The following is a 24211-nucleotide window of genomic DNA, read 5'->3' as shown; positions in this document are numbered from 1 at the left end:
TGACGTCAGATCGATGGAGGTGGGTACTATACATGCTACTGTATTTGTTTACGTTGGTCTGCCTGGCGTTGCCAATAAATGAACTGCTTTCAATTGTGTTCACAATGTTGACAAAACCAGCATCCTCACTCTGGTTCAATTTAGCCACCAATAGGTGGAAGGTTTCATTCAATTATTTGTGATAATGATGTGACTCTTACACAACTGTCGCCAGTAATAACCGAGCACCAAGGCATCAAAATAAGCACACCAGTTGCCATTTTGATAAGACAAAAATAAACACGGGTATCAAATGCGCCATTCCAACATCTGGAGCGATACATTCGATGTTTTTCAGAGCAAGTGTCCAAATGTGACCAACTTACTTAATCAATCTGTCTTGCCATCTCTCCCAAAAGCATATTTCATGCTGAAGCGGTTAGAGTTGACATTATAAAGCCTCAACTAGAGTGGTGGATCCAAATGGATAAATCACACCCCTTCCTCATCTTGATTTTTGGATTGTGTGCAAAGGAGCACTCATTCAATGGGCCGTGAATGACTAAAACAAATGGAGACGCAACTAAAGTTAAACTAAAGATTAGGGATATTGAAACGGCCGAAATGGTCAAGAATTAAATTTCTGCCGTCACTTTGCTTTATTTTGATTTTATCCATGGCACATATTTTCAGTGGAAACGTGTTGAAATGTTAAACTAAGACGAAATACGAAAATATTGAAGTCCTCCGTTGGTGAGTTACACGACCTGCATTGAATCATCCATTTAAATAGAAACCGAATGTATTCTTGTTGTACCAGTAGAGGGCAGGACCTACGACGGTAGAGGCTGTAAACTCACCCGACAGGAAGCGAAGATAGCGTCTTGTGTCGTCATCAAAAAAGGCCCGGTCAAATTCACAAACATAGGAATCTTCTTCTTTTGTATAGGGTTAGAATATTATGTTACCGAATATTTAAGATATTATTAGAATAGAATTCATTTAAAAAATTGGGAAGTAATATTTCCTTCACTTTAAAAAAACGTTCAAATATGACTTAAATCGAAATATTTTTTTTTGGTTTGCTCAATTTGAAAGTTAAACTTGAGACGTTAACATGCAAAATGTATTCCATCACAAAACTACATTTCTGCTAATTATGTGTGCGTGTAAATAATTGCTACTAATTTGTCCGGACTTCGACTTCAACACGCTGTATACGTATTTGGATGGTAACGGAAGTGACGCCCACTGACTTCCGACGAGGCGTGCCGCTGTCATCGCTCACTCCTGCAATCCGCATCAACATATTTTTCCCCTTCTTTTTTAACTTTCTACATTTTCCCCTTCTTCTTTTTTTAAAAAACGTTCGAATTGTTTTCCCCTATACGCGCACTTCGCTGGTGTTTGGTGTCCAGACGAACAAAAAGTGACGATGACTAGTATCAGTTGCGGTGAGTAAAACAAGAGGTTGCGGTGAGTAAAACAAGAGGTTGCGCTGTGTATTATTATTACGATTTTTTTAATGTGTTGTCGTTGGCATCGATGACATTTAAATGCTTGGTAAAATGTTCAAATTGCATTGTTTGAATGTATGTTTTGAAAGATAATACATCGTATGTCCGCATGTACTAACTACTTAAATCTCAAATTAAGGATAGTTCACAAAATGCTGTGTTATACGAACTCTAGCCGATCAGATTAAGGGCAATGAGTTACTTTTCGAGCACGGCTTATCCCCCAGACAAAAAAAAACAAATCTCCTGTCGACACAGTCTCACATCAACAGCAAAATTCTCTTTTTTTTTTAAACCTTAATTCCCTTTTGACTGTGGCATGCGGTGAAAACATTTTGTTCCATTTTCTTCCTCAGCACCCACCCTACGAGTTGAACTTTGAGGGCAGCGGGTTCCTGATGAAGGACAGCTTGAAGATGATGAGCGACATGATCCTGCTCTGCGCCACTTTGGCTCTCTCGCTCTTCTTCTGGACGCTCTCCCTCACCCTCAGCGCTTACTCGGGTCAGTGAGGCCTGGAACAGTCGGCGCCCCCGCCGTCGCACCCCGCCCCCTTTTCCTGCGGTTCTTCAGGCCTAAAGCATATGATGCCAAATCATCGGAGATTGATCACGGGGCACGGCGAGTGGATTGGTGGCGCGCACACAAAGGGCCACTGATGGGAATCTGGGCCCACCGCGGAGTTCACGCTTTCCGATCACATGATACTCAGCAGTGCGACTACTTTGTGGTTTTTCCCTTAACGTTGTTTTGTCACGCCAGTACGTGTCTGTTTTCTCGCCTGCGCCGGGCAGGGACCCTGCAGCCGGTGTCGCCGTGGCGATGGCTCTTCTCCATCCTGGTGCCGTTGGTCCTGAGCATCCGAGCGGTCAAGAGACGCAGCCTGGACCGGTCGGGGGCGCTCGGAGGTTAGGATTGGGCCGAGACGTGGCTCGGTCGCGTCAAATGGGAACCCACGGGATCTGTGCTGAAAGCACAAGCACCGGACTGCAATTCACTGATTGCACTTGTTGCATAGCATAGACTTCTTTCCTTTCCCTATGACTCCATGACTTCGACATTTGCATTTTGCCGGCAGCTCTGCTGGTGGGTTTTGTGCTCAGCATGGCCAACTTGAGCTTCTTCTGCTCGCTGCTGACTTTTTTCTTCACCTCATCCAAGCTGACGCGCTGGGGCTGCGCACACAAGAAGAAAATTGACGCCGATTACAAAGAAGGTGAGCAAGGACAAAAACAAAACAAAAAGCACCACACAACCGAGGATTGAGAACCTGCGGTTCTCGGCAGGTGGCCAGAGAAACTGGGTGCAAGTCTTCTGCAATGGAGGCGTTCCCACGCAGCTGGCGCTACTCTACATGATTGAGGTGAGCGCAAAGTGGAGAGGGGGGAGGAAACTAAAAAAAACGGTACTTTCTTTCTTCGCTTTTGACTCGCTCATGAGTCCACACGCTGGCTTTTGAAGTATAGTAAACCGGAACCATTGACCAATTCCGTGGGCCGTCAAAACCTTTCGATCCCAATTACGCAGTGGAGATCTAAATCCCAATGTTGTTGTGGAAATGGCGTCAGGTGGGCCCTGGCGAGATCCCCATCGACTTTGGGCGTCAGTACACGGCCTCGTGGATGTGCCTGTCGCTGCTGGGGGCGCTGGCCTGCAGCGCCGGCGACACCTGGGCCTCGGAAGTGGGGCCCGTGCTCAGTCCCTCGCGGCCCAGGCTCATCACCACCTGGCGGGAGGTCCCGGAAGGTGAGGACGCGGCGCGCCCTTGTCCACGGACTAGCGCAGGGGTCGGGAACCTTTTTGATGGAAAGAGCCCTCAACAATTCATATTTTTTTAAATGTTAATCCTTGAGAGCCATGCACACAAATGAAAATGTGCGCCTTTTTAGTCACTTCACCACTTTTTAAAGTACAAAAAGTCACTGAATTCTTTTGACAACATTGTTATGTTGTTGCTAATCAATGAGTTTCAATGAGAATATCCATACAGAAGAAAAAAATATGATAGTAGAGGTAGTGTCAATGCTATGATACCAACGTAATGTTCCTATTCCTGCGCTTTCTCACCAGCAGTTTCCATTGGTACCTCACAGGTTAGCGTAGAGCAATATGCACCCATCAAAAGAGCCATATGTGGCTCCCGAGCCATAGGTTCCCTACCTACTAGCGATAGCGCCGCTCCATTTTTTTTTTTGCGGCGCATCCCGCTGGCAACGGACCCTCCGTGACCGGCCTCTCTCGCCTGCAGGCACCAACGGTGGCGTGACTTACGTGGGCTTGGCGGCCAGCTTCCTGGGCGGGCTGGCGGTGGGCGTCGCCTACTTGGCGTCGCAGATGCTCTTCATCGGCGACCTCCACCTGTGCGACCCCCAGTGGCCCGTGGCGCTGTACGGCGGTGCCGCCGGCCTGCTGGGCTCCCTGGTGGACTCCCTCCTGGGCGCCAGCATGCAGTACTCGGGTAGGAGACGCGGGCATCCCTAAACTCGGCGCAAAAGGTTCCCCCCGGTGACCGCCGACGGCGTTTGGGCAGGTTTCGACTCCGGCGTCGGGAAGGTGGTGAGCTACGAGTCCCCCACCACACGCTGGATCAGCGGCAAACCCATCCTGGACAACAACGCCATCAACCTGTTCTCCGCCTTGGTGGTGGCGCTGGTCCTGCCCGGATTGGCTTGGGGCCTGTGGCCGCATTAGAGCCGCGTTAAACGTCCGGCAGCGACGTGGGGAAACTGAGAATTTTATTTTTGTGACTTTTTTTGCGTTGGAAATAAAGAGCCAAAAAGCATCAACAAGTGTTTTTCATGGGAGCCATGCGTGAAAGTAGAGGCCACAAAATGTTAGCAAACCAAACTATCGATTCTCAATCGCTTCCCAAAGCTAGTATAATTGGCAAGCAAAATCACGACACCGTTTTTTTTTTTGTTTCAATTGATTTCTGTATTTCATTGTGAGAGAAAAGGCACTAAAGTAAAGTGAGAAAGGAGCCAGTGACGTTGACTTGGAACCACGGTGAGAGTCAGGCGGGCTGACAAACAGAAAGTTTACAAGTTCCACCGCACGCAGACAAAAAAGAAATTCAAATTTCAAAAAATGAAATAAAAGTGCAGCAAAACGTCCTTCTTTCACGATAAATAAATTCAATTTTGCCTTGGAACACAGCGTACAAAACGCAACGGCGACCGGTAGGTTGCGAGACTCCCACACCACAATTTTCCTGGGGAGAATAATCCTAAACGAAATATGCAATCTTGAGAAAAAGTCACGCGTGAGCCGTGACCCTTAAGTATGTACAAAATGGTGGGACGGGAGAGCTACTACCACCGGCTCAAAGTCGTCTGGGTAGCAAAAAAGGTATCGCCATCTCGCAGTTGGGCCAAAATGGGATCTTTCCCCTAGCAAAGACTAGTAAATGGCTCCCCCATTTGTAAACGTCCACCGTCCAGGTGGATTTGCGCAGAGTGCTTTGGAAGAGTGACCGAAAGGTGAGCCAAACGGCTGTCGGGGTGAGATAAAGAGCGCTTGGTGGGCTTACGCGTTGGCTCACAGGTCGTCTTGAAAGTAGCCCAGCTTGGCCAAAGACATCTGGCGGCGCAGCTGCATCACCTCCCAGAACATCTGCTCGGCTGACGGCGCCCAAAGAAGAGAGCGGAGGAAAAATAAACAAATCAAAAGGCTCATTTTGATTTGTGGCCGGGTTTCTTTCTTACCGTCCTGCTGCTTGACCAGCCCCTGGTGGATGTAACGGATGTAGGTGAAGAAATTGCACACGGCCGTGATCTGAAAGCAAAAAAAAAAGCAAAAAAAGGCCCCGCCAGTTCAGGGTCAGCCTCCGACGGGCAGCCCCCTTCTTTTGTGCCCCAACTCACTCGGTAGCGGCAGTACGGCGACACGAAGTAATAGTTGGACGAGTCCCCGAACTTGATTCTGTGCTTGCAGGTTTTGGTCTGACCGCTCAGGGCGCACTTCCTGCGGCAAATGGCGACAAACGACCGTCAGTCACGCACGACAGTTGCACGTGGGCGGGGTTGCCCCGGCAACCCACTGCCGCCCTCCCCCACCCCCTCTCACTTGGGCCCGCCGCACTCCACGGCCGAGGCTTTGACGACGGGCAGCGGCTGGAATCCCACCGGCTCCACGCTGAGGGTGTTCTGCTCCACCGATTCCAAGATGGACGATCCCAGCTGAAAGCGGGGAGACCAAGAATCGTTCCATGGCAAAAAAATATGCCTTTCGTCTTTCGTCTTGGAATGAAGGGGAAAGAACCGACCGACTGACCTCGCTTTTGTTAAAGGTGAGGCAAGGGTAAATGTCCTCGCGGTAAACCCGGCGCAGAAAGCAGCAGCTGGGCTCCAGCGTGGGCTCCTCCCTCCAAGCCTTGAACTCGGCGAAGAGCTGCGCGTCCGCCTAGTTGGGGGGCAAAGGCGAGCGACGATGACGCGGGTGGACGCTCCGACGGGCGCCGTTCTCTGTCGGGCGCACCTCTCGGCACTCTCGCACGATGGGCCGCGTGGCCAACGGGTCGGCCTGCGTCCCCGAGACGGCCGAGGAGGTGCTCTTGTTCCGGCTGTGACCCTTCCGGAAGCCCGTTTTGACGCCCACGTTGGGGAGCTCGCCCACCGGCGAGGTAGGGGACGAAAGGACCAGGGTCTTGAGGGCCCGCACCTCGGCCTGGAGGATGTCGATCTGGGGGGGAGGGAAGGGAAGGGACGGGGGTTGGCCAGAGGCCACTCGGGCTTGCTACTTTAAAGCCATTCTCCCAGATAGGTTAGGGCAAACATGGGCAAACTACGGCCCGCGGGCCATATACGCCCCGTTAGGCCTTTTGATCCGGTCCGCCGACGTTGTCCAAGCTATTATAATTTTTTTTTTAACGTGGTCAAAATACAGGAAATCATTGGATGACCTGCATGTGCGCCGTCTCACCTTGCCCAAGGCTTCTTTCAGCTGCTTCTCGGCGTTGGCCTCCTTCACGTTGGCTTCCCTCACCATCTTGTGGGCCTCCTGAAGGACAAGAAGAGAGAAAGAAAAAAAAAACAGCAGGCCGGAATGGCCAAATGAGCGAGAAGCCAGAAAGCGCCGCTCGCCGGTGGATTTTGGCCACGCTATTGGACGCGCCGGGAAAAGTGGCGCCGCCCACCCGCCGGTGGGTCCCAAAAGGGAAAAGAAGTCCCGTCCCCTCTTGTCAAAAGGAGGAAGCGAGCGCACCGACCTGAAAGAGGCTGGCGGTGAGCTCCTCCAGCTCCTGGCCCAGCTGATCGCGCACTTTTGACAACCTCTCACACTCCTCATCCTTTAACAGCAGCTCCTTACGCGCACGCACGCACACCACGACAAGCAATGGCGATCCGACAAAGGTGAAGGAGAAATGAAAAGAAAATCATAATTTGCATCCTCGCTGGCACTCAAATGAAATGTGGACGCGTCGGGAGCAAATCAAAGATGACCACAAACCACAAAAATGCCCTCGGACGCGCGCAAACGAGCAAAAGCCGTCGACGACGACGGCGGCGGCTAAAGGGGGATCGGGCGTGGATGGCCCCTCCCCGACGTTTGCGGTTTACCCTCTGCGCTTTGGCCAGTTCCTCCTTCAGCCGCTCGTATCCTTTCTCTCGCACCTCCATGACCGAAGGGCTGCGCAGGTGGGAAAAACTCTCGGCCGGCGCGCCGCATTCCTCGCCTTCGGCGCACGGCGGGAACTTGACTTCCGCCGCGTCCGCCTCGGACGCGCTGGAGGGGAGAAGCGGAGATGGTTCAAACAACCCGCCGAGCGGACCACCGCCCGCTCTCTCGCTTACCCGCCATTGTGAGCGTGCGGCGGCGGCGTGGAGTAGACGGGCCGCGTGGGGAGCTGGTCGGCCCGCAGGCCGGCCGGCGGCGCCCCCAGCGAGTGGGTGCGGTACAGCGAGGTGGGCGGCGTACTCTGGCAGGTGGGGGGGCGCTGCTCCGCTCGGCTCTGGAGGGGGGCACCGAGCGTTTGGTCAGGCAGAGGTTGGCATAGGACGCCGCTTGGAATTTTTTGAATCAAGAGAAATGAAGTTTTCCAAATTCCCAAAATATTTCATGACTTCCCACTTCATGGGCAAGCTTTAAATCTCCTTGTACTCCTATAGTCATGACAATAAGGCCATTATTGCACTCCATTCAATTCAAACTGCGATTTGTGCAGGTGAAAGCAGTCGTGCTATTCTGCCACCTCGTGGTGACACACGAGAATTGCAATCGTCCGTCGCCGTCAACGCAGTCTACAATTTAGAGATGAATGAATAGCCAGGGACTCCAAATGAACAGAAATTGACCTGACCGGGAAGACTAGCTGTGATTCACTTGGAATAGGAGAACGACGACGACGGCAATCATTGGCTCCTCTGCAAATGCCTTTCGGCGTGTGTATTTTGCCAGGAAAGGTGAGCCGGTCGTACCTGCAGGTCAGGAGTGGTGGGCGAGGCCAGGTTGACCTCGTGGAAGCCCTCCAGGTTTTCGGCGTTAGTGGGGGCGCTGCTGCAGGACATGGCGGCGGCCCTGGTTCATCCTTCAGGCTAAAAGGACAACGCAAACAGAGAACGTCAACAACGTCGCCGTACACTCGAAGAGGCCGTTTCCTTCGACCGCCGCCGGTCAGGGACGGTCGTTCGTGGCTCTGTCCGTCACCATGGAGACCGGACCTCGAGGAGCTGCGGTAACCCGACACCGCAAAGGATGCCGGTTCTAGTTACGGGGTCATGTGATCAGGAGACACTTTGGAGCAGCGCTTGACAGGCTGTTACGGCTGTCAGCCTGGGTACGCTATATAGTAGGGTGGGTTGTTTCGTGTGTGGTTTCTTTTTCTTTACAGGTCGCAAAGCCTTGCCCAGGCCAACACAGCTGTGACTACTTCCCAATCATCAGGGGGAGTCGTAACACAGGCAAAACAAAGCACCACGGATGCTCAGGATCAGACGGATAGCGATAGCCTAGCTTAGCTACTGTAAAAAAAATGACAAGTAGTAACAAACTAAGTGGATTCTCAATACAGAAAAAAAAGGACGCAAAGCAGAAGAGGACAATAAAACAGTTGTGGCAGGACAATCTATCTCGTTTGACTCGTTGACTGCAAACGACAGACCCCATCAACACTTGTCCCCAAAACTCATTGCAAACATTAGTACTACATGTCCATTCATATCTCGTATCTCTATTCTTTATGTTCCCCACAAATCCGGTGGGAGGCAGCATTTGCTTTGCTCTTTCCCACTGACAGTTTTTCCTCAGTCACCTGAACGCATCTGATAAACAAGCTTCGAGCTAACGCGCCCGTCCTCAATATTTCATGTTAATACATAGTTATTTTGGTTGTTTGGAGGATTTCTCCTCAAATCACGTGTGCCCTCACAACGACTGCCCTGTAAAATCCAACTTAGCTCGGGGCTAACAGTTAGCTCGGAGCTAAAGGGCTAATGGCCACTATGACGGCTAACGTAACTCTGGCTAACATGCTCCTTGCAATTTCCAGTCGATGAGCTGGTTCAAGGTTTTTCTTTGAAAGTAGTAGTGGTTTTGTTTTCTACACTCTAACTTCATTAAATCTTAGGAGGGGCAAAAACGCCAATTGCTTACTTAAGCTGCCAAAATGTAACAGAAGGTTCCCTGTCCGATAATGGACGCATGTAAGCCATTTGGCATCTCAGCGGTGCGGCCGAAGCCAGTTTATCCCGAAATTCGTAACTTGGGGTGGCGGTTCACTCACCGGACTCAGTCCGCGGCCTGAAGGCAGACGGTGGGCCCCCTGCCACCGGGATAAATGAGCGGACAAACGGCGTTTGCTGGTGGAGTGGAGCTCGTTGACGTAGCCCCGGCCGGCCGGCAGGCGCAGTCAACTCCAAGATGGTGCGTTCGGGGACTGCTCGGAAGCCCAAATCAAATCGGAACCATTCTTTATTTTTATTTTATATTGGAAGCACGGGGGTGACTCGGTTGGAATTGAAATAGCATTCCTGGAATCATGATAAACAATGAAATCACATGATGTGTAGACGTCCCCTATTTACGTTGATTAAAAAGCATGTAGTACCCAGATTTTCCACAGGAGAGCGCTAAAATGACAAACTCTCACTGTATTCAGGAGGATTTTTTCCCCCCCTGACCAATGGAACTTTTTCCACAGCCGAGTGAAACCAAGGAACATTTCACAAAAAAATTACACGTTGGTTCAATTTCCTACTCCTCCACGCACGCACCCACGAGAGATAGGCGGGGCCAGTTGTTGGCATCTTAAATTGTCGCGTCATCGGTCGAAGTGGAGGAAGCAGGCGGCGACACAAGTGGGACTTAGCAGAAAAAAAGATCTATTTCTGGAAGTGAGAGATTTCAACGAGGATGGAGCTGTCACATTTGAAGGTAAATCCTATTCAACCTATTTAGCTAAGCCTTTTTAGACGGCTTTCTAATTTCCGATTTGAGCCCTTTTAATTCCTCATTGAAATCACATAGAATTTGCATTCAATTTGTACCTTTGAGCTCTATGGTGGCACTTGAAAACTGCGTGTTTTTTTTGTTTCATTCACACTTTTTAGCTATTTCAAAAACAGCACACCATCCCAATGACTCACTGCGCCGAACAGCGTTGATTTTTGTCAGGGAGGGGGAAGTTTCTGTCCATTGTAGCCGAGTGGAGGTGTCAACAAAAAGCAAGCCATCCATCCGCGTATTTGCGCAAGGTGAAGTGGGTCACTCACACAAAAGTGCCAATGTAGTAATGCTATTCAGTGGGAGAAAAATGCTCATACGGGGCAGCGAAACTGGACAATTAGGAGAACAATAGTCCTACTAATGATCCGCTTTTGTTGACACGACAAGTGAGCCAACAGAACCAACCAACCGAGCCAGGAAGCCAAAGAAAGTGATGTTCTCCATTGCGGAATGTCAAGTCTCGCAGTTTCGGGGTGAGGAGCCGCAAGCCGCAGATTCTGGATAAACTGGTCTGTCCGCTGCAATGTGACTTCATCATTCATACCACAGTACCTTGACATGCGAGCCCAATTTGGAGCGCCAATAGACAAAATCACATCACCAGTGTGCAACTTTGACGAGCGTGCTTGTGAGACTGCTAAGTTCAAATGCCAACAGAACCCAGAAATAAGAAAGTTGCTCAGACGGACGGACGGACGGACCGCTGGCCATTTAAATCCACGTTTGCCCTTTGTCATCTCTCCTTCAGACCCAGGTGACCCCTCTGAGCGAGGAGCAGATATGATCGGGCTTCCGGCATAGTGGTTCCGAAGATGTCCAAAGCGCTAGCGAGCCCTTCCGGCCTCATCCAGGACATGGACAACAATGTGGGCCGCTCCCGACTCAACGGCGCCTTGTGGCGGAGCTCCAAATCGCAGGTAAGACTGGAAAACTACCCGTGTCCTTTTGAACGCCACATTTACGCTTGGCCTACCGAGTACGGAATGGAGGGATAAAGGCGAGCGCACGTCGTACGTGGATTCAACCCTCGGGGTGAGGGCTTGCTCGATTCCCTTTTGGTGGGAGGGACAACAAACATTCACACTGGGGCCCCTGTTCTGCTCTTCTATTATCGAAACGGTAAGCGCGTCAGATCATCTGTGCGCCATTCATCTTGTTGACACAAAACACGCAGTCGCCAAGCGTCGCACCTGCTCGACCAGCTCACACGCCTCGTTGGCAAGACGCCACGCCACGCCACACCGCCCCGACCGGTTCTGCCGGCCATTTTTTTTGTCACTCCCCAGCCTCGTCTCCTTTACACGTTGGCAGACGGCGTCCGAACGCGGGTGCCTGCGCGTCGATGTCCCGACCGCCGCTGGTTTACTGACGACGATTGTTTTTTTTTTTTAGGATGAAGACACGCTGCGCTTTCTGAGCCCGGAGGAGAAGGAGTGCCTCCAGTTTTTCGAGGAGACCATAGGCTCGTTGGAGAGCGGCCTGGAGGAAGACGAGCTCGGGGCCGGTCAAGGATCGCTCAAGTCCACGGGGAGCGGAAACCTTCTCGTCCAGGAGATGGATGGAGCGCCCCCCGTCCACGATTTGGACAGAGTACCTTCTCTTTCACCCAGAAGCTTCGTCGCCAAAGATCCGGATATTATAGACCTGGTCCGGCCAGATCCAGACTTGATGCTTGCCAAATTACCGGTCTTCAAACCTACCAGTCCAGGTATGGCGTGTATTTTTTTTGTGGTCTGTTAAACGTTTTTTTTTTCTTCTGTAAAAACGAGTCTTATCATTTTGAAATGTGTCCCTCTCAGATTTTCATAAGATGACCTACAACAACCCCGAGAGTCACTTTGAGATGAAAATGAGACACGATCCTTCCGATCGCTTAGCAGGCCGCGAGCAGGCGGACGGCCACGCCTACCACCCGGCTGGCCTGGTCCCCACCCCCGTCCTCATTGCCAAAAAGATCGCCGAGGACCAGGCGGGGTCGGCGAGCGTGGCGAGCGCCGGCTCGTATTTGCTCCAGGGCGGGCGCGGCCACGAGGGTGAAAAGTCAGTGGGCCGTGGCGAAGATGTCCACAGCAAGCAGGGTCCTCCCACCTTCGCCAAACCTACCAGATACCCCGCTAACATCAGTATGATTCTGGGCAACAAAGAGCTCCAGAATCAGCCGGCGTTCAACATCAACCTGTACGACAGGCGCGCGTTGGTGATGTCCAATCTGCCGGGAGGACCTCAAGTCCTCCCGCCCGAGGAATTCAAGGCTAATTTAGCGGCCAAGAAGCACGGTCCTCCCGCTCGCAGCATGTCCTTCAAGGACCCCACGCCGGAACAAACCCGGATGGAGGCGCTGTCTAAACTGGGTCTGGCCGGGAACCGGGCCCTCTCCGGGGGGACGTCGGGCCCCGACGCCGTGGCCGCCGCCCCCAGGCCCGTCCCGACCGCGGCGAGCGGCATCGCCGCCGTTTTGGAGAACAGGAACAGGGTACCCCCGAGGGACAGCGGCGTCCTTACCCCACGCGCCGAGGTCCCAGCGGCGCCGCAAGGCTACCCGTCCGGCAAAAAGGCCGAGAGTCGGTCCACGGAACCCCCTCGGAAGCCCGCGGTGAGCCCGCCTCACGCGAGGAAGTCCTCACCCTACGCTTCCCCGTCGGACATCGCGTCGCTGGAACTGAACAGCTTCGGAGGGAAATCCATCGTGGTCACCCCGGGGCCCGCTAAGAAAGAACCCGCCACCGTCTCGGAAGCCCAAGAGGTTCCTTGGGTGCTGGGGACCCCCAGCCAGTTCAACAGCTACGGGGGGAAGTCCAAAATGGTCAGCCCCACCTCCGGCGCGGCCGTGCCCAGGAGCCATCTTCCCGACATCCTCAGCTCCCACATCCAGGTGAATCCCAAACCCCGCCTCCCGCCCGCCGAGCTCAACAGCTACGGGGGCAAGAGTCAAACCATCGACCCCGCCGCTTCCAAGGGGCCGCCCCCGAGCCCGGCGCCTAGAATCCCTCCGTCCTCGCGTGGCCAAGCCGGCGCGTCAGCCAAGACGCCCTCCGAGACCAAGCGAAAACCGGCCCCCATGTTCCGGTCCCAAGGTATCACCGTGCAGTTTTCTGGCCGTGGGGCGAACGAGGATTCTCGCAAGCAGGCGCTGAAGAGACTCGGGCTTCTCAAAGAGTCGTGACGGTAACCTTTCGCCCCTGTCAGCTTTCTTGGCGTCTCCGCCAAAGGCGTGGCGGCGGAGACCCAATTACTCGGAGAAGAAAGACCCGTGCGACCAGTTTTGCGCTTCTGTGCCGTCCGGTCGTAAAGTTTGCTGAAGGGAAGCATATTTTTACCGCTCTATTTACTGACTTGGTTCTTTGTGGGCCGCTTTAGGGAGAGGAGCAAAGTCAGTGCTTTTTTTTGACCCAGCAAGCACAAGTAGTTTTGGGGAGAAAGGTTTTTGGGGCACTGGAAGTTTTTTTTAACGGCGCGGAGCAGCCTCGTCCACTCATTGCGAACCTTGGAACGGGTTCATTTTTTCACATTGCGCCTGCAACTGTTAGTATTCCAACCGCGGGGCCTCCAAATATAGATTCCCGTGGCTAATTGGCACTTGGGAAATATGCCACGGATCACCGCGGATCCAATCCGTAACAACGGAGGCGTGTGTGCCTTTTGTTAGTCCGACTCCGGTGTCTGTGGTTCAGCTACAGTAAGTACTATACTAAGTATACGAAGGAAGTAACATCACGGCGTGGCTTTCGCAGCGTTACCGCTGCGGGAAACAAAAGACCTCGTGAATGTTTTTTTAAAGACTCCGGTTTTCTCTGTAGCATATCTACAGTCATTATGAAGTATCAGAATCGGGTGTTCTGACTTTATTGTTGTATGTTAGCTTTGTTCCTTCATTTTATTCAAGTTTAAATGAATTGAAGGACTAAATGTTTGCCTTTGCCGTCTTGTAAGTACTTTGAATGGGGGACAGGCTTGCCCTTTTTCTTTTTTTTTCTTTTTTAAACTTGCACCACAGCTAAACTAAGTGGATGAAATGAGAGGCCACTTGACACACGCAGTGTATTTTGGAAATCAGGGAGAAGCTCAGGCAATTGATTGGTTCAAAACAAAAAAGAAAGACAACAAATCCAACAACACTGCTTGACGAGGATGGCGGAAGTGAAAAGAGTTCGGGTGCGCTCACTATTACAAGTGGATATTGACTTTATTGCGCCAACGGCACATTTCGTGGAAGTTGGGACTTGGGATGACGGCCTTTCAAAATAAACTTTAAAATCTCATTGTATTAGTATCATGACAATAAAGCCATTCCATTCAATTCATATGCACTTTGCATTTCTCTCTCGTTGACAAGTTACACGGTAAAAATTCAGGTCCATTTGATTTGAGAAGTCGCAGTCGCTCGGATTCATTTCAAGTTCGTTCGGAAATTTCGCTCCACTCGGTCTCTGCACTTTTTCTACATTTGAGGACGGCACCCCCAACAAAACTATCCGCTCGCACACCTGTCCGTTGATGAGGAATTGATTGTCCGTCGTCCTCACCTTCTAAAGCGTATCGTCTCAGGCAACAGACAAAAAGAAAAACCTGGAACCCACCCCTGCTCTCCGCATTGCTCTGTCCGTCTGTCCTCCACGGGCCCCCCCCCCGGTCCGGACGGGGAGCGGGGGGTCGTCGAGGTCGGCCACGGCATCGGCGGGCGCCTTTTGGAGGCGCGGTGGGTGGCCCTCACCCGTCGGACAGCTTCCCCTCCGATCTTCTCCCTCTTCTGGGCGAGCCGAGGACTCATCAACGTCTCCTGGAAGGACAGGCGGGTGAGAGGGCGCGGCGGTCCGGTCCGGGTGGGGCCGCTTCCGAGGGGCTCACCTTCCTCCGGTCTTGAAGATGAGGTCGGCGTTGGGGGCGCCTTTGGGGTGCTGGTAGCGGGGCCGACGCTCGCGGTTGGTGTTGGCCTGCGCCGGACGCTGGGCCAGGGACTGCAGCATCTCTGCCCACGTGTGTGTGCGTGCGTGTGTGTGGTCAATGACTGACAGTGGGCAGAAAGCTGGACGTACGGCGGCGGCGGCGGCCTTACCCTGGTAGTCTTCCTGCTCCTGGCGCTCGTTGATGTCCAGGGTGAGCTTCTTCATCCTCATGCGTTCCTCTTGCTCGGCCTGCTGTTGGTTAAAGTGGTTGGCGGCCAGGTGGGACGACAGCGGCACGTTCAGGATCTTGTACTGCCAGACCAATGCAAAAAAAAAAGGCCGCCATTTACACAGGGAGCGAGTAGTATTGTTCCCAAGTCTATCCCGGATCGAGTCTCGAGGGGGCGCTCATTTGCCTGGGCATATCCTTGAAATAAGGTGTCGCGACAGGATTGAAAAAGACGTGATTGAAGAGTGACCGCTCCGATTCACCCAACTGTACACAGACAGCACATCTTTGTCGAGCTATTTTGATTTTTTGGGGAAATAGCAATAATACCTGCCCTGTAGAGGCTTAAATGCTAACGTGTGCAAAACTCAGTGCATAAAGAATGTTGTGTGTGGCGCAGAGCAAGGTACAAGGACGTTCTGTGTACTTGTCCGTCAATTTTGTGGGCAAGCGGGACACACCCTACAGTAGGAGAGGCCCGCAAACCGCACATTCCCCAGCTCCAGAGTCAATATTATTGCTGTGTATGTTTGTGTGAATTTGGTGAAAAATGGCCCTCTGGTGTTCAACGACATGAGTATTAGGTAGCGGGCAAATTTGCTAGCGGGATGGGCAGAGGGAGAAATGTTGTTTTTTTTTCAGTGTAAAAATATACCGGAATTTGGAAATGATCTATTGGGTCCTCCGCCTAATTGGCAGACCCAACGGCCCCACCAACCCAACATGAGATGAATTTGACCCTCTTGAGCAAAGGCAACTGGTACCAAATAAGGTGGAGGGCGAGAAGATGGCGATACGGTTACCTGCTGCTTGTTGCCCTTGCGCGTGAGCATGACAAACTGCATGGTTTCCGAGACGTCGGCGTCGCCGATGCAGGGCGGGCCGGCGCCTCCCTTTCTCAGCTGGCTCTTGAGCTGCAGGGGAATGGCCACGTCCAGCTGGTGCACCTTCACCGACTCGCCGGTACGCTGCTGCGGGGGCCCGGCGCACGGCCATCAACCAACGGGTAAGGGAGCGCCCGCGCACCGACCGGCGCCGGCTCGGACCCACCTGCAGGTTCTCCAGCATCATCTTGTCCAAAGCCTGAATGAAGTCCTCGTCCTCGGCGCACGCCACGTGGCGGAGCCCGCCGCCGCGGAGGGTCACCTCCTACGCCGAGGCGGGCAAAAGTCAAAAGCGCGTCGGGGTCGGGGCCGGGGGAGTTTGACCGACGGGGCTCACGTTGTTCTCCTCGTCCGTCTCGTTTTCCTTGTTGGAGTCCGTCAGGTCGTCGGTGTTCTCCTCTTCCTCGTCGTCGCGTTCGTCCTCTTCGTTCTCGGAGGCTTCCTGCGGCCGACACGGCGGGTGGGTGGACGCTAGGAAAGGGAAGTCCGCGGAGACGGCCCACTCACGTCCTCCTCCGCTTCGTTCATTTCGCTCTCGTTGCCCGACTGCTCCTCCGTCTCAGCGCCGCCTTCTTCGTCTTCGTCGTCGTCCTCCTCGTCCGGGCCCTCGCCTTCACTCATGGCGCTGGTGCGACCGTCCTTCTCCATGGCCAGTCCTGGGGAGTGAGAGAAAATATCTTTAGCCTCTCAAATTTACCGTACGGTTAGCCTTTTTGGGGAGTACCCGGAGAAAACCCACGCAAGACATTTTTGGGGAGTCCAACAAGAGACAGGTCTTACCTGCTTTGAGCTAGTCACCATATATTGCACATACGTCAAAGACAATAAAAAAATAAAATAAAGACTAGTGGTGGGGACGAGGGGGGTTATCGAAAGACGTTGACAAAATTAGTTGTGGATTTTTAAAGAGGCTTTGGGGGGGAAAAGGGTAAAATGTTAAGAGTAGCTGTTAGCGTGGATGCTAAAACAAATTAGCTTGAATTGAGTGTCACATTTTTTGTACGCATGGAATTAAGTTTAAGATTAAAATTGGTCCCATTGCAGGGAAAAAAATATTTACAGTAAAGAATGAAATGGCCGGTTAACATTAAAATTCAGTTTTTTTTCTCTCTCCAAATATTATAAACGCTAAATGGAAACGCTTAATGGTGCTTTCGAAATACGAGCGGGAGCGACGCAGAACCCCAAAGAGGACTGGAGTTTTGCGTGTGGCGTTTTTTGTTTTGTTTCCACAACGGCGGAGAAGGCGGTTTACATTTTTCTGGCGGGCAAACAAAGCTGCCCTTTTAGCGGGCTGCCGAGTGACACGACACAAATGTCCTTAGGCGTTTCCTCTTTTTTTTTTTTACTGGATTCCTCCGGTGACAGGTGGAGCCGGACACGTTGCGACCCGCCCATTGGTGGGCAGCGAGGGGTCCCTTCCTTAAGAATCTCACTAAAAGCCACGTCCCCTCAATGGCTTCTTCTTAGGAGCGGAATTCATCTGAACAACGCCTTCCGACAAACATTTCATGATTTGAGGAATGTCGTCGGAGCTGGCGAAAAACAGTAGCTCAACCAGTGAGGCAGGATGTGACACTCTTTGACGACATGAATGGTTAAGTGACACCTTTTCTTGATTTCAGATTGTTGCTTTTCTTTGGGCAACTTAAAAGCCTCGAAAGAGTTTGCCACTCCCAAAACAAATCCAAAAGCTAGGGCACTCCGTCATTTTGCTACCGAAACTCGTAGCTCCTTTTGTGTTTTTGCTGCTTTTCTGTCTTAATGATTTGTGGATTCTTAATGATCCCATTGACTTTGATTTGCTTTGTACTTTGTGCTTTTTGCTTTGTTGTTCTGCGGCCTTTGACTGTACTGTCCAACTTATAACTATGCCTTTTCTTGCTACTGTCACAATGACATTTCCCAAATGCGGGATGAATAAAGTTATCCAATCCAATCTTAGGCCATTCTATTTGTTCACCGCCAGTGGCCAGTGCATTGCGAACGGCGGAGATCAAAAGCATTTGGACGTCGGCGGTCCATAAGCGAAGAGCGCCCACACCGACGTCTTTTCCCCTCACCCAGTTTGACGAGCACCTCCCGCTCCAGGTCCGCCACCTGCCTGGTGGCCTCCTCCAGGGATGCCGCCATCCTCATTTTGGGCCTCAGCAGCTCCAGAGTGTCGCTGATCATGTAGTCGATGTCGATGGGGAACGGGTGCTCCTTGGTCCAGACCTCCACGCTCTTTTTCCACCAGACGTAGCGCTGCGTCCATGAAAACAAAAACAAGGCGGAAAATGGAGCCCCGTTCACAAAGTGAACTTCTCCGGCGCGCTTGCCTGAAAGTAGATGAGGAAACAGTCCAGCTTCTTCTTGCTGGAGCCTCGGTCAAAGTACTGGCCGCAGGTGTCGAGCAGCGTGCACACCAGGCGGATGCGGAACAGGTGCTCGGGGGGGTCCAGCGAGCTGGGGCTGCCGTCCTGGTTGACGCCAAAGGAGATGAAGGAGAAGAGCGTGCGGAAGATGACGGCCGACTCCACCATGCGGTAGTTGTAGAGCTCGCCCAGGAACTTGGCGCTGCTGATGCGCCGCTGGTTGAACTTGGGCTGGTTGACCTGAGACAGACGGACACGGGGTTGGCGTCCCCGTTAAGATGGCGCCCCGACTTTGCACGTACCTCCATCCCTAGGCGGATGTCCTCCAGGACCCCGTCCACCACGTGGATGCCCACGTCCTCCTGGTAGGCCACCAGGCCGGCCAGCAGGTTGGCCACGCAGTGGATGCTGTTGTACTTGACGTTCCAGATGTTGACCATACAGCAGATGAGGTAGCTCTTGACCTCGGGGTCCTGCCAGGGCAGCTTGCGCATCTGCCTGAGCACCTTCTCGGTGGTGACCTTGGACAGGTCCTTGTAGAGCAGCTTGCGAATGTACTCCTGCAGCGGCGGCCTCTTCTTCTTCACCGTCTTTCCGACGGGCGGGGGGTTGCAGTAGTAGTAGGCGTTCTCTACCATGGTCACGTAGCGGGCGTCCAGGTGCTGGGCTTGCTTTTTACGCATCATTTGTTCCTGGCCAAAAAGGGGTTTGCGCGGGTGTCAAGATGCATTGCCCGGAAGCAAATCAAGACAACAACAAAAAAGGTCCATCGGACTGACCAGCAGGACACTGGTGCGCAAGTGCGACTCCGGCGACCTGAAGAGGAAGCGGCCGCAGGTCTCCAGGAGGGTGCACGCCATCTCCACGTGGTGGTGCGTGAAATCAGACAGCAGCATCTGGGGGCGGAAACAAAGACACAAAGGCGCCAATTGAAAAAGGAAGGCGCCTTTACTGGGCCACCCCGCCGAGAGGTCGCGCACCTTCAGGCAGTGAAGCGTGTCCGTCTTGCAGAACATCTTGAACTTGGCCAGTTCCCCGATAAACCTGACGGTCTTATTTTTGGTCTCAATGTTGATCTGGTCCTTCTTGCGGATCTGGAGTGGCAAGGGCAAAACGTCGAGCAAAGATCCGCCTCCGCCACACCTCTCGTGACGAGGACGGCGATTGGTGTCCGGGCCTCACGTGAAACCTGAAGTCTCCTTTCAGCATGGAGCAGAGGTCATCGGCCACGTCTGACATGCAGGGATGAAGGGTGGCCACCAGGCGGGAGTAAAAAGGCAGGAGGTCCAACCTGCAAACAAAGGACTCCAGTCACGTCGCCTCCTAGCGGCTAGTCTGGGAAATTCTGAGAGCAGCAGCAGTTCTTATTCATGACCGGCTGATTCGCCTAAAGACGTTTCGCCGACGGACAGGTCGCTGAATGGACGTTTCGCCGAATATTAGTATTTGTATATAATCATTAAACGCTGTTTTTGGCTGTATTTGACCGAATTTGAGAGCATTTTGAGCCGTTTGGCGAATGGACGTATATGGACGTTTTGCCTCCATCGCGACATCATCGAGACATTTTACCGAGGAATTCACTTCGCTGGGCTCGGTTCTAGTGTCCAAAGAGCTCCAGTATTTGTATGACCTGATTGCTGTCATTTTACGGCTCGGTTCTGCTACATCTGCCCGCCTAAGAGTGCTTATTCCGGGGCTGCCATTGACGGTAGACTAATAAATTGAGAGTGATGAGCAGCAAAGGGAAATGAATCATAGATTTTTACTACCATTTGGACAACGCCGCCGGTGGGCCAGATTAAAAATCCTAATGGGCCATACATGGCCCGCGGGCCGAGGTAGAAAACCTTGTACACACACGATCCGGGGGCGGGGCGAGCACGCGAATCCCGTTTTGGCGAAACCTCCGTTCGGCGGAACATCCATTCGGCGACCCGTCCGTCTGTCAAACGTCCGTCGGCGAAACGTCTTTCGGCTAATCATCCGAGTACCGTTCTTATTTATATTCACTGAATCCGAAAGGTCGCGTGTGTGAAATCACCTCTGCCGCGGCACCGTGAAGAGAGCTCGCACCAGCTTCCGCCTGTTGGATTTGGTGTTCATGTTCATGCAAAAGTCCATGGCGGCCTGCAAGAGTCAAGGCGCACTTAGCGTCGACGGCGAGCTCTCGGCGGAGCAGCCCGACCCGCCTGGCCGGCGCTCGCTCACCTTGTCGATGAGGTCTCGGTTGACGCAGTTGGGGAGCTGCTGGATGAAAGCGTCCACAATCAGCTTCAGGTGGGAGCCCGTGCTGGCCTCTTCGTCCTCTTGCTCTAAAAAGAGCACACCGCCAAAGGCAGTTTTGAGCCGACGCCCGGGAAACGTTTTAGCGTCCGTTTGGGCGCTATTCACCCTGCTCGTCGATCATCTTTTTGGCCAGTTCTTCGCTCTCGGCCTCGTCGGGCGCCTCCGGTTCCAGAGGCTCGTCGGCGATGTCCAGGGCTTCCAGCTCCAGCTCCAGTTCCTCCGTGGCGCCGGCGGCCTCCTTGGCCTCGTGGGCGTCTGCCCAAAATGGTACCAAAAGGGAGGCGGTGGGAAAACCCGGGAAGGAATTTTGCAATGTGGCGAGGCTTTTCGAGCAAAAAAAAAGACCTTTGGCCTCATCCTTGTCTTTGCCCTGGCCGCCCTTCTCGTTGTCCTTGAAGAGGATGGCCGGCACGAAGGCCTTGAGGTCCACCAGGTTCTCGTAGAAGTTGCGAGCGTCTTCGTCCTCCCAGATGCCGCCCTCCAGGTCGTACTCTCCGGGCTTGCCGGGCGTGAAGACGTCGATTCCGGGTCCGTGTTCTGGGGAGGCGGTGGGGTGATTAGCTGGCCCGTCCGTCTACCTTACCGAGTCGAGGAGAAAAGACGGGACGACGCACCTTCCTGCACGCTCTTGTCCTGAGGTAACTCTGGCATGTTTTCGTCCAGGAGGTCAGCCAAGGACTGCGTGTTGGCCAGCAGTTTCTGGTAAGACGTGGCAAACTCTTCGTACTGCTTGTGGCGGTCCTCGCTCAGCTCGCCTTTGGAATGCAAGATGCGCCTGTAGGAGAGAGAGCCCAGAGACAATTAGCTGGCAAAGCTCAAGTTGGCGACGGCGATCCCACCCGGCCGGGATCTTAGATTGGATTGGATAACTTTATTCATCCCGTATTTGGGAAATTGCGTTGTCACAGTAGCAAGGGGGTGAGGATGCAGAAATAGGAAAGGCATTTTAGACATAAATAGATAGGTAATAAATGGGTTAATAAATAAATATATGAATAAATATATAAATAAGCATGTTGCTGAAATATATATATACATACACACACACATACACACACACACACATATACATATATACACATATATACATATATATACATATACATATATACACATATATACATATACATATATATATGTATGTATATATATATACACATATATGTATGTATACATGTATATATATGTATATATATATATATATATATATATATATATATATATATATGTATATGTATATATATGTGTGTGTATATATATATGTATGTATATATATATGTATGTATGTGTGTATGTATGTATGAGTATATATATATATGTGTATATATATGTATATATGTGTGTATATATATATATATGTATACATATACACACATATATACACATATATATACACACACATACATATATATATATATATACACATATATACACACATACATACACATACATACATATATACACATATATATACATATATAGGCTCACATATGCATACATATAGATGTACATGCATACATACGGCAGGTCTATGGCAAGGCTCAAGTCGCCGACGGCGAGGCCATCGTTGGCGTCACCTGTTCTGCCTTTCGATGTTCTGCAGCTCCCGGTGGTCCTTCTTCAGGTGCTTGGCCAGAGACGTAAAGTACTCCCGCAGAAGGTTCTGGAAGGGTTGCTGCTTCTCCGCGTTGATGATCTCGCTGGGAGGAAAGGTCAGGCTGTACTTTTCGGTGGCCGCCTTGACCTTTCGCGGCAGCAGCCCGGCGATGTCGTCCCCGCAGTGCTTGCAGAAGCTGATGACCACCGACACGTGCGTGTGCGTGTCGCGGTCGGCGGCGATGATGTTCTTCAGCTGCTCGTAGATGAGCGAGAGGCCCTCCTTGTCGGTGAAGAAGCCCACGATGGTGAGCTCGGCCAGGAAGCGCAGGTCGGTGCGCAGCTTGCTAACGTTGGGCGCTTTGTCCTCCTTGCGCGCCTCAAAGTGCTTCCTCCAGCCCTGCAGCAGCAGCGGCGCAAATTCGCCATACCTCTGGTGGAAGAGCGAGCAGAGGTGCACGGCGCAGCCCACGTCCGAGATCTTGAGCTTGGCCTCCACCACCGAGGCCACCGCCTCGCCGATGTACTTGCTGAGGTTGAGCGAGCCAAAGTCGTTGGAGAGCGAGTCCCGCTGCTGCTCGGTGAGCGTGCGCAGCTTCTTGACGAAGGCCGTGTTCTTCTTCAGGCTGGAGTCCAGCCTGCTGAAGAAGGCCTCTTCCGGCCTGGCCTCGTGCGCCTTCTGGTTCTTGGCGCGCAGTTCCTTCCTGCAGTGGTGGCGCTCCCAGGCCTCCTGTTGCAGCTGCTGTCCTTCTTCCTGCTCCCTGCAACACGTCCACATCACCTTATCAGCATCAGTCAACTTTCACACGGACGGCCATTACCAAAGAGCATACTTAAGGAGAGCGGCCTCCTCCTCGCGTCGTCTTCTGGCCTCCTCCTCTTGAAGCTTCTTCTCTTCCTCCTCCTGCTGCCTCTTCACCTCCTCCTCCTTCTGCTTCTGCTCTTCCTCCGCTTTCTGTTTGTCCTCCTCCTTCTTCTTTCGATCCTTCTCCTCTTTCTTCTTCTTCTCCTCCTCCTGCCGCTTCCGCTTGTCTTCTTTGCCGGAGTCCTTCTTGCCGCTCGCCTTGGCCTCGTCTTTGGCTTTGTCCTGCTGCGGCGGAGCCGTGGCTTTCCTCTCCGCGTCTCTCTCCTTTTCTTTGTCCTTGACGCCGGAGGAGCAGGCGTCTTTCTCGTCCATGTTTACCGAGCGCTTGCGTTCAGCGGGCATACTAACGCCGTCCTGGGAAGGAGGACACACGTTATTAATTCAAATCGCGGATCAATAGTACTATAAATACGTGGAGTTTACAAAACAAATGCGACCATTTAGACTACACCGACGTGTAGCAAAAAACATTGATATTGCCCGTAATATTGGTCGTAAATACAACAAAGCATACTTGTCATGTTTCGCTGTTAGCCGTTTAGCTTAGCTTCGTGATTTCCACCTATTCCTATCTTCTCAATCAAAATATACAGCGCGGTTTTGGCACTACGGTGAGCTTGATAAAACAGACCGACTTGAACAATCTCGCAGACCTTGCTATTACGGAACACTCGAACTCCAAAACAAAAGTGAGTGGTATTGCTAACTTTCAGCTAGGCCACTCCATTACATGGCCGCCTTGCAAAAAGGTGTAAACAAACCTTTTCGACAACGTCCAAGTGCGCCATAGGAAGTGCGTCAATTAACGATAACCTCCTTTATTTCATTTTACTTCATATTGTGGCACAATGTGCCTCAGACGCGTGTGAAATATGTCGAAAATGATAACTTTACCTGCTGTTGGAAGGAAAATAAACATCGGTCACTGACGTTTGATTTCCGTGTGCCACGAAGGACCCCGTAAGCGGCGCTAACAAGGGCGCCTGAGTAAAAATATTTACTTTTATAAATCATTTCCCCAATACGTACTATTACCTGCGTTACATAAAATTGACGATAGAGGCGTGCTGCTTTCACACCGCGTAAAAACAAAAAGAGTATTAAACTATAGTGTGCTTAATTTCCTGTAATTAAGTAGCAGTGTTCATTTCAACTTAATCCATTTCATGC

The 24211-nt window shown here is 52.0% G+C and overlaps 4 protein-coding genes across 11 annotated transcripts; 2 read left to right on the top strand and 2 right to left on the bottom strand.

The window, feature by feature from the left end:
- The first annotated feature begins 1202 nt into the window (after positions 1-1202).
- Positions 1203-4285, top strand: tmem19 (transmembrane protein 19). The gene is made up of 8 exons (XM_077593277.1): positions 1203-1433; positions 1853-2000; positions 2291-2404; positions 2575-2712; positions 2783-2859; positions 3065-3242; positions 3745-3954; positions 4027-4285. The coding sequence occupies exons 2-8, from the start codon at positions 1895-1897 to the stop codon at positions 4185-4187; spliced, it is 984 nt and encodes a 327-aa protein (XP_077449403.1). The 5' UTR covers positions 1203-1433; positions 1853-1894; the 3' UTR covers positions 4188-4285.
- A 109-nt stretch (positions 4286-4394) lies between these two features.
- rab3ip (RAB3A interacting protein (rabin3)) lies at positions 4395-9675 on the bottom strand. Of its 2 annotated transcripts, XM_077593275.1 has the most exons (13): positions 9541-9675; positions 9217-9463; positions 7913-8029; positions 7289-7446; positions 7055-7220; positions 6703-6798; positions 6417-6494; positions 5973-6176; positions 5769-5897; positions 5562-5674; positions 5360-5459; positions 5201-5270; positions 4395-5116 (listed from the first exon to the last, which is right to left on the bottom strand). In XM_077593275.1, exons 3-13 carry the CDS (start codon positions 8000-8002, stop codon positions 5034-5036), a joined length of 1287 nt encoding a protein of 428 aa, XP_077449401.1. In that variant the 5' UTR covers positions 8003-8029; positions 9217-9463; positions 9541-9675; the 3' UTR covers positions 4395-5033. The 2 variants fall into 2 exon arrangements, with proteins under 2 accessions (XP_077449401.1, XP_077449402.1); XM_077593276.1 differs by lacking the exons at positions 6703-6798; positions 9541-9675 and having other exon boundaries at positions 9217-9506.
- Positions 9656-14239, top strand: proser2 (proline and serine rich 2). 5 transcript variants are annotated; one of them, XM_077593274.1, is made up of 5 exons: positions 9656-9866; positions 10043-10411; positions 10687-10855; positions 11331-11646; positions 11738-14239. In XM_077593274.1, exons 3-5 carry the CDS (start codon positions 10751-10753, stop codon positions 13099-13101), a joined length of 1785 nt encoding a protein of 594 aa, XP_077449400.1. In that variant the 5' UTR covers positions 9656-9866; positions 10043-10411; positions 10687-10750; the 3' UTR covers positions 13102-14239. The 5 variants fall into 5 exon arrangements, with proteins under 5 accessions (XP_077449400.1, XP_077449399.1, XP_077449396.1 ...); XM_077593273.1 differs by having other exon boundaries at positions 10043-10447; XM_077593270.1 differs by having other exon boundaries at positions 9657-9866; positions 10043-10855.
- On the bottom strand, positions 13963-24051 carry upf2 (UPF2 regulator of nonsense mediated mRNA decay). 3 transcript variants are annotated; one of them, XM_077593269.1, is made up of 21 exons: positions 23936-24051; positions 23010-23395; positions 22158-22937; positions 21195-21355; positions 20926-21117; positions 20686-20835; positions 20503-20606; positions 20336-20421; positions 19474-19582; positions 19272-19385; positions 19071-19187; positions 18594-18983; positions 18256-18531; positions 17998-18181; positions 16442-16590; positions 16272-16376; positions 16101-16199; positions 15854-16021; positions 14992-15133; positions 14784-14904; positions 13963-14715 (listed from the first exon to the last, which is right to left on the bottom strand). In XM_077593269.1, exons 2-21 carry the CDS (start codon positions 23381-23383, stop codon positions 14706-14708), a joined length of 3831 nt encoding a protein of 1276 aa, XP_077449395.1. In that variant the 5' UTR covers positions 23384-23395; positions 23936-24051; the 3' UTR covers positions 13963-14705. The 3 variants fall into 3 exon arrangements, with proteins under 3 accessions (XP_077449395.1, XP_077449393.1, XP_077449394.1); XM_077593267.1 differs by having other exon boundaries at positions 23803-23952; XM_077593268.1 differs by lacking the exon at positions 13963-14715 and having other exon boundaries at positions 14780-14904; positions 23803-23952.
- Positions 24052-24211: the final 160 nt, after the last annotated feature.

The sequence above is a fragment of the Stigmatopora argus genome, chromosome 23 (assembly GCF_051989625.1).
Source record: "Stigmatopora argus isolate UIUO_Sarg chromosome 23, RoL_Sarg_1.0, whole genome shotgun sequence".
NCBI classification, from domain to species: domain Eukaryota; kingdom Metazoa; phylum Chordata; class Actinopteri; order Syngnathiformes; family Syngnathidae; genus Stigmatopora; species Stigmatopora argus.
The sequence above is the reverse complement of the archived record's forward strand: the minus strand, read 5'-3'. Positions and strand labels throughout refer to the sequence as shown.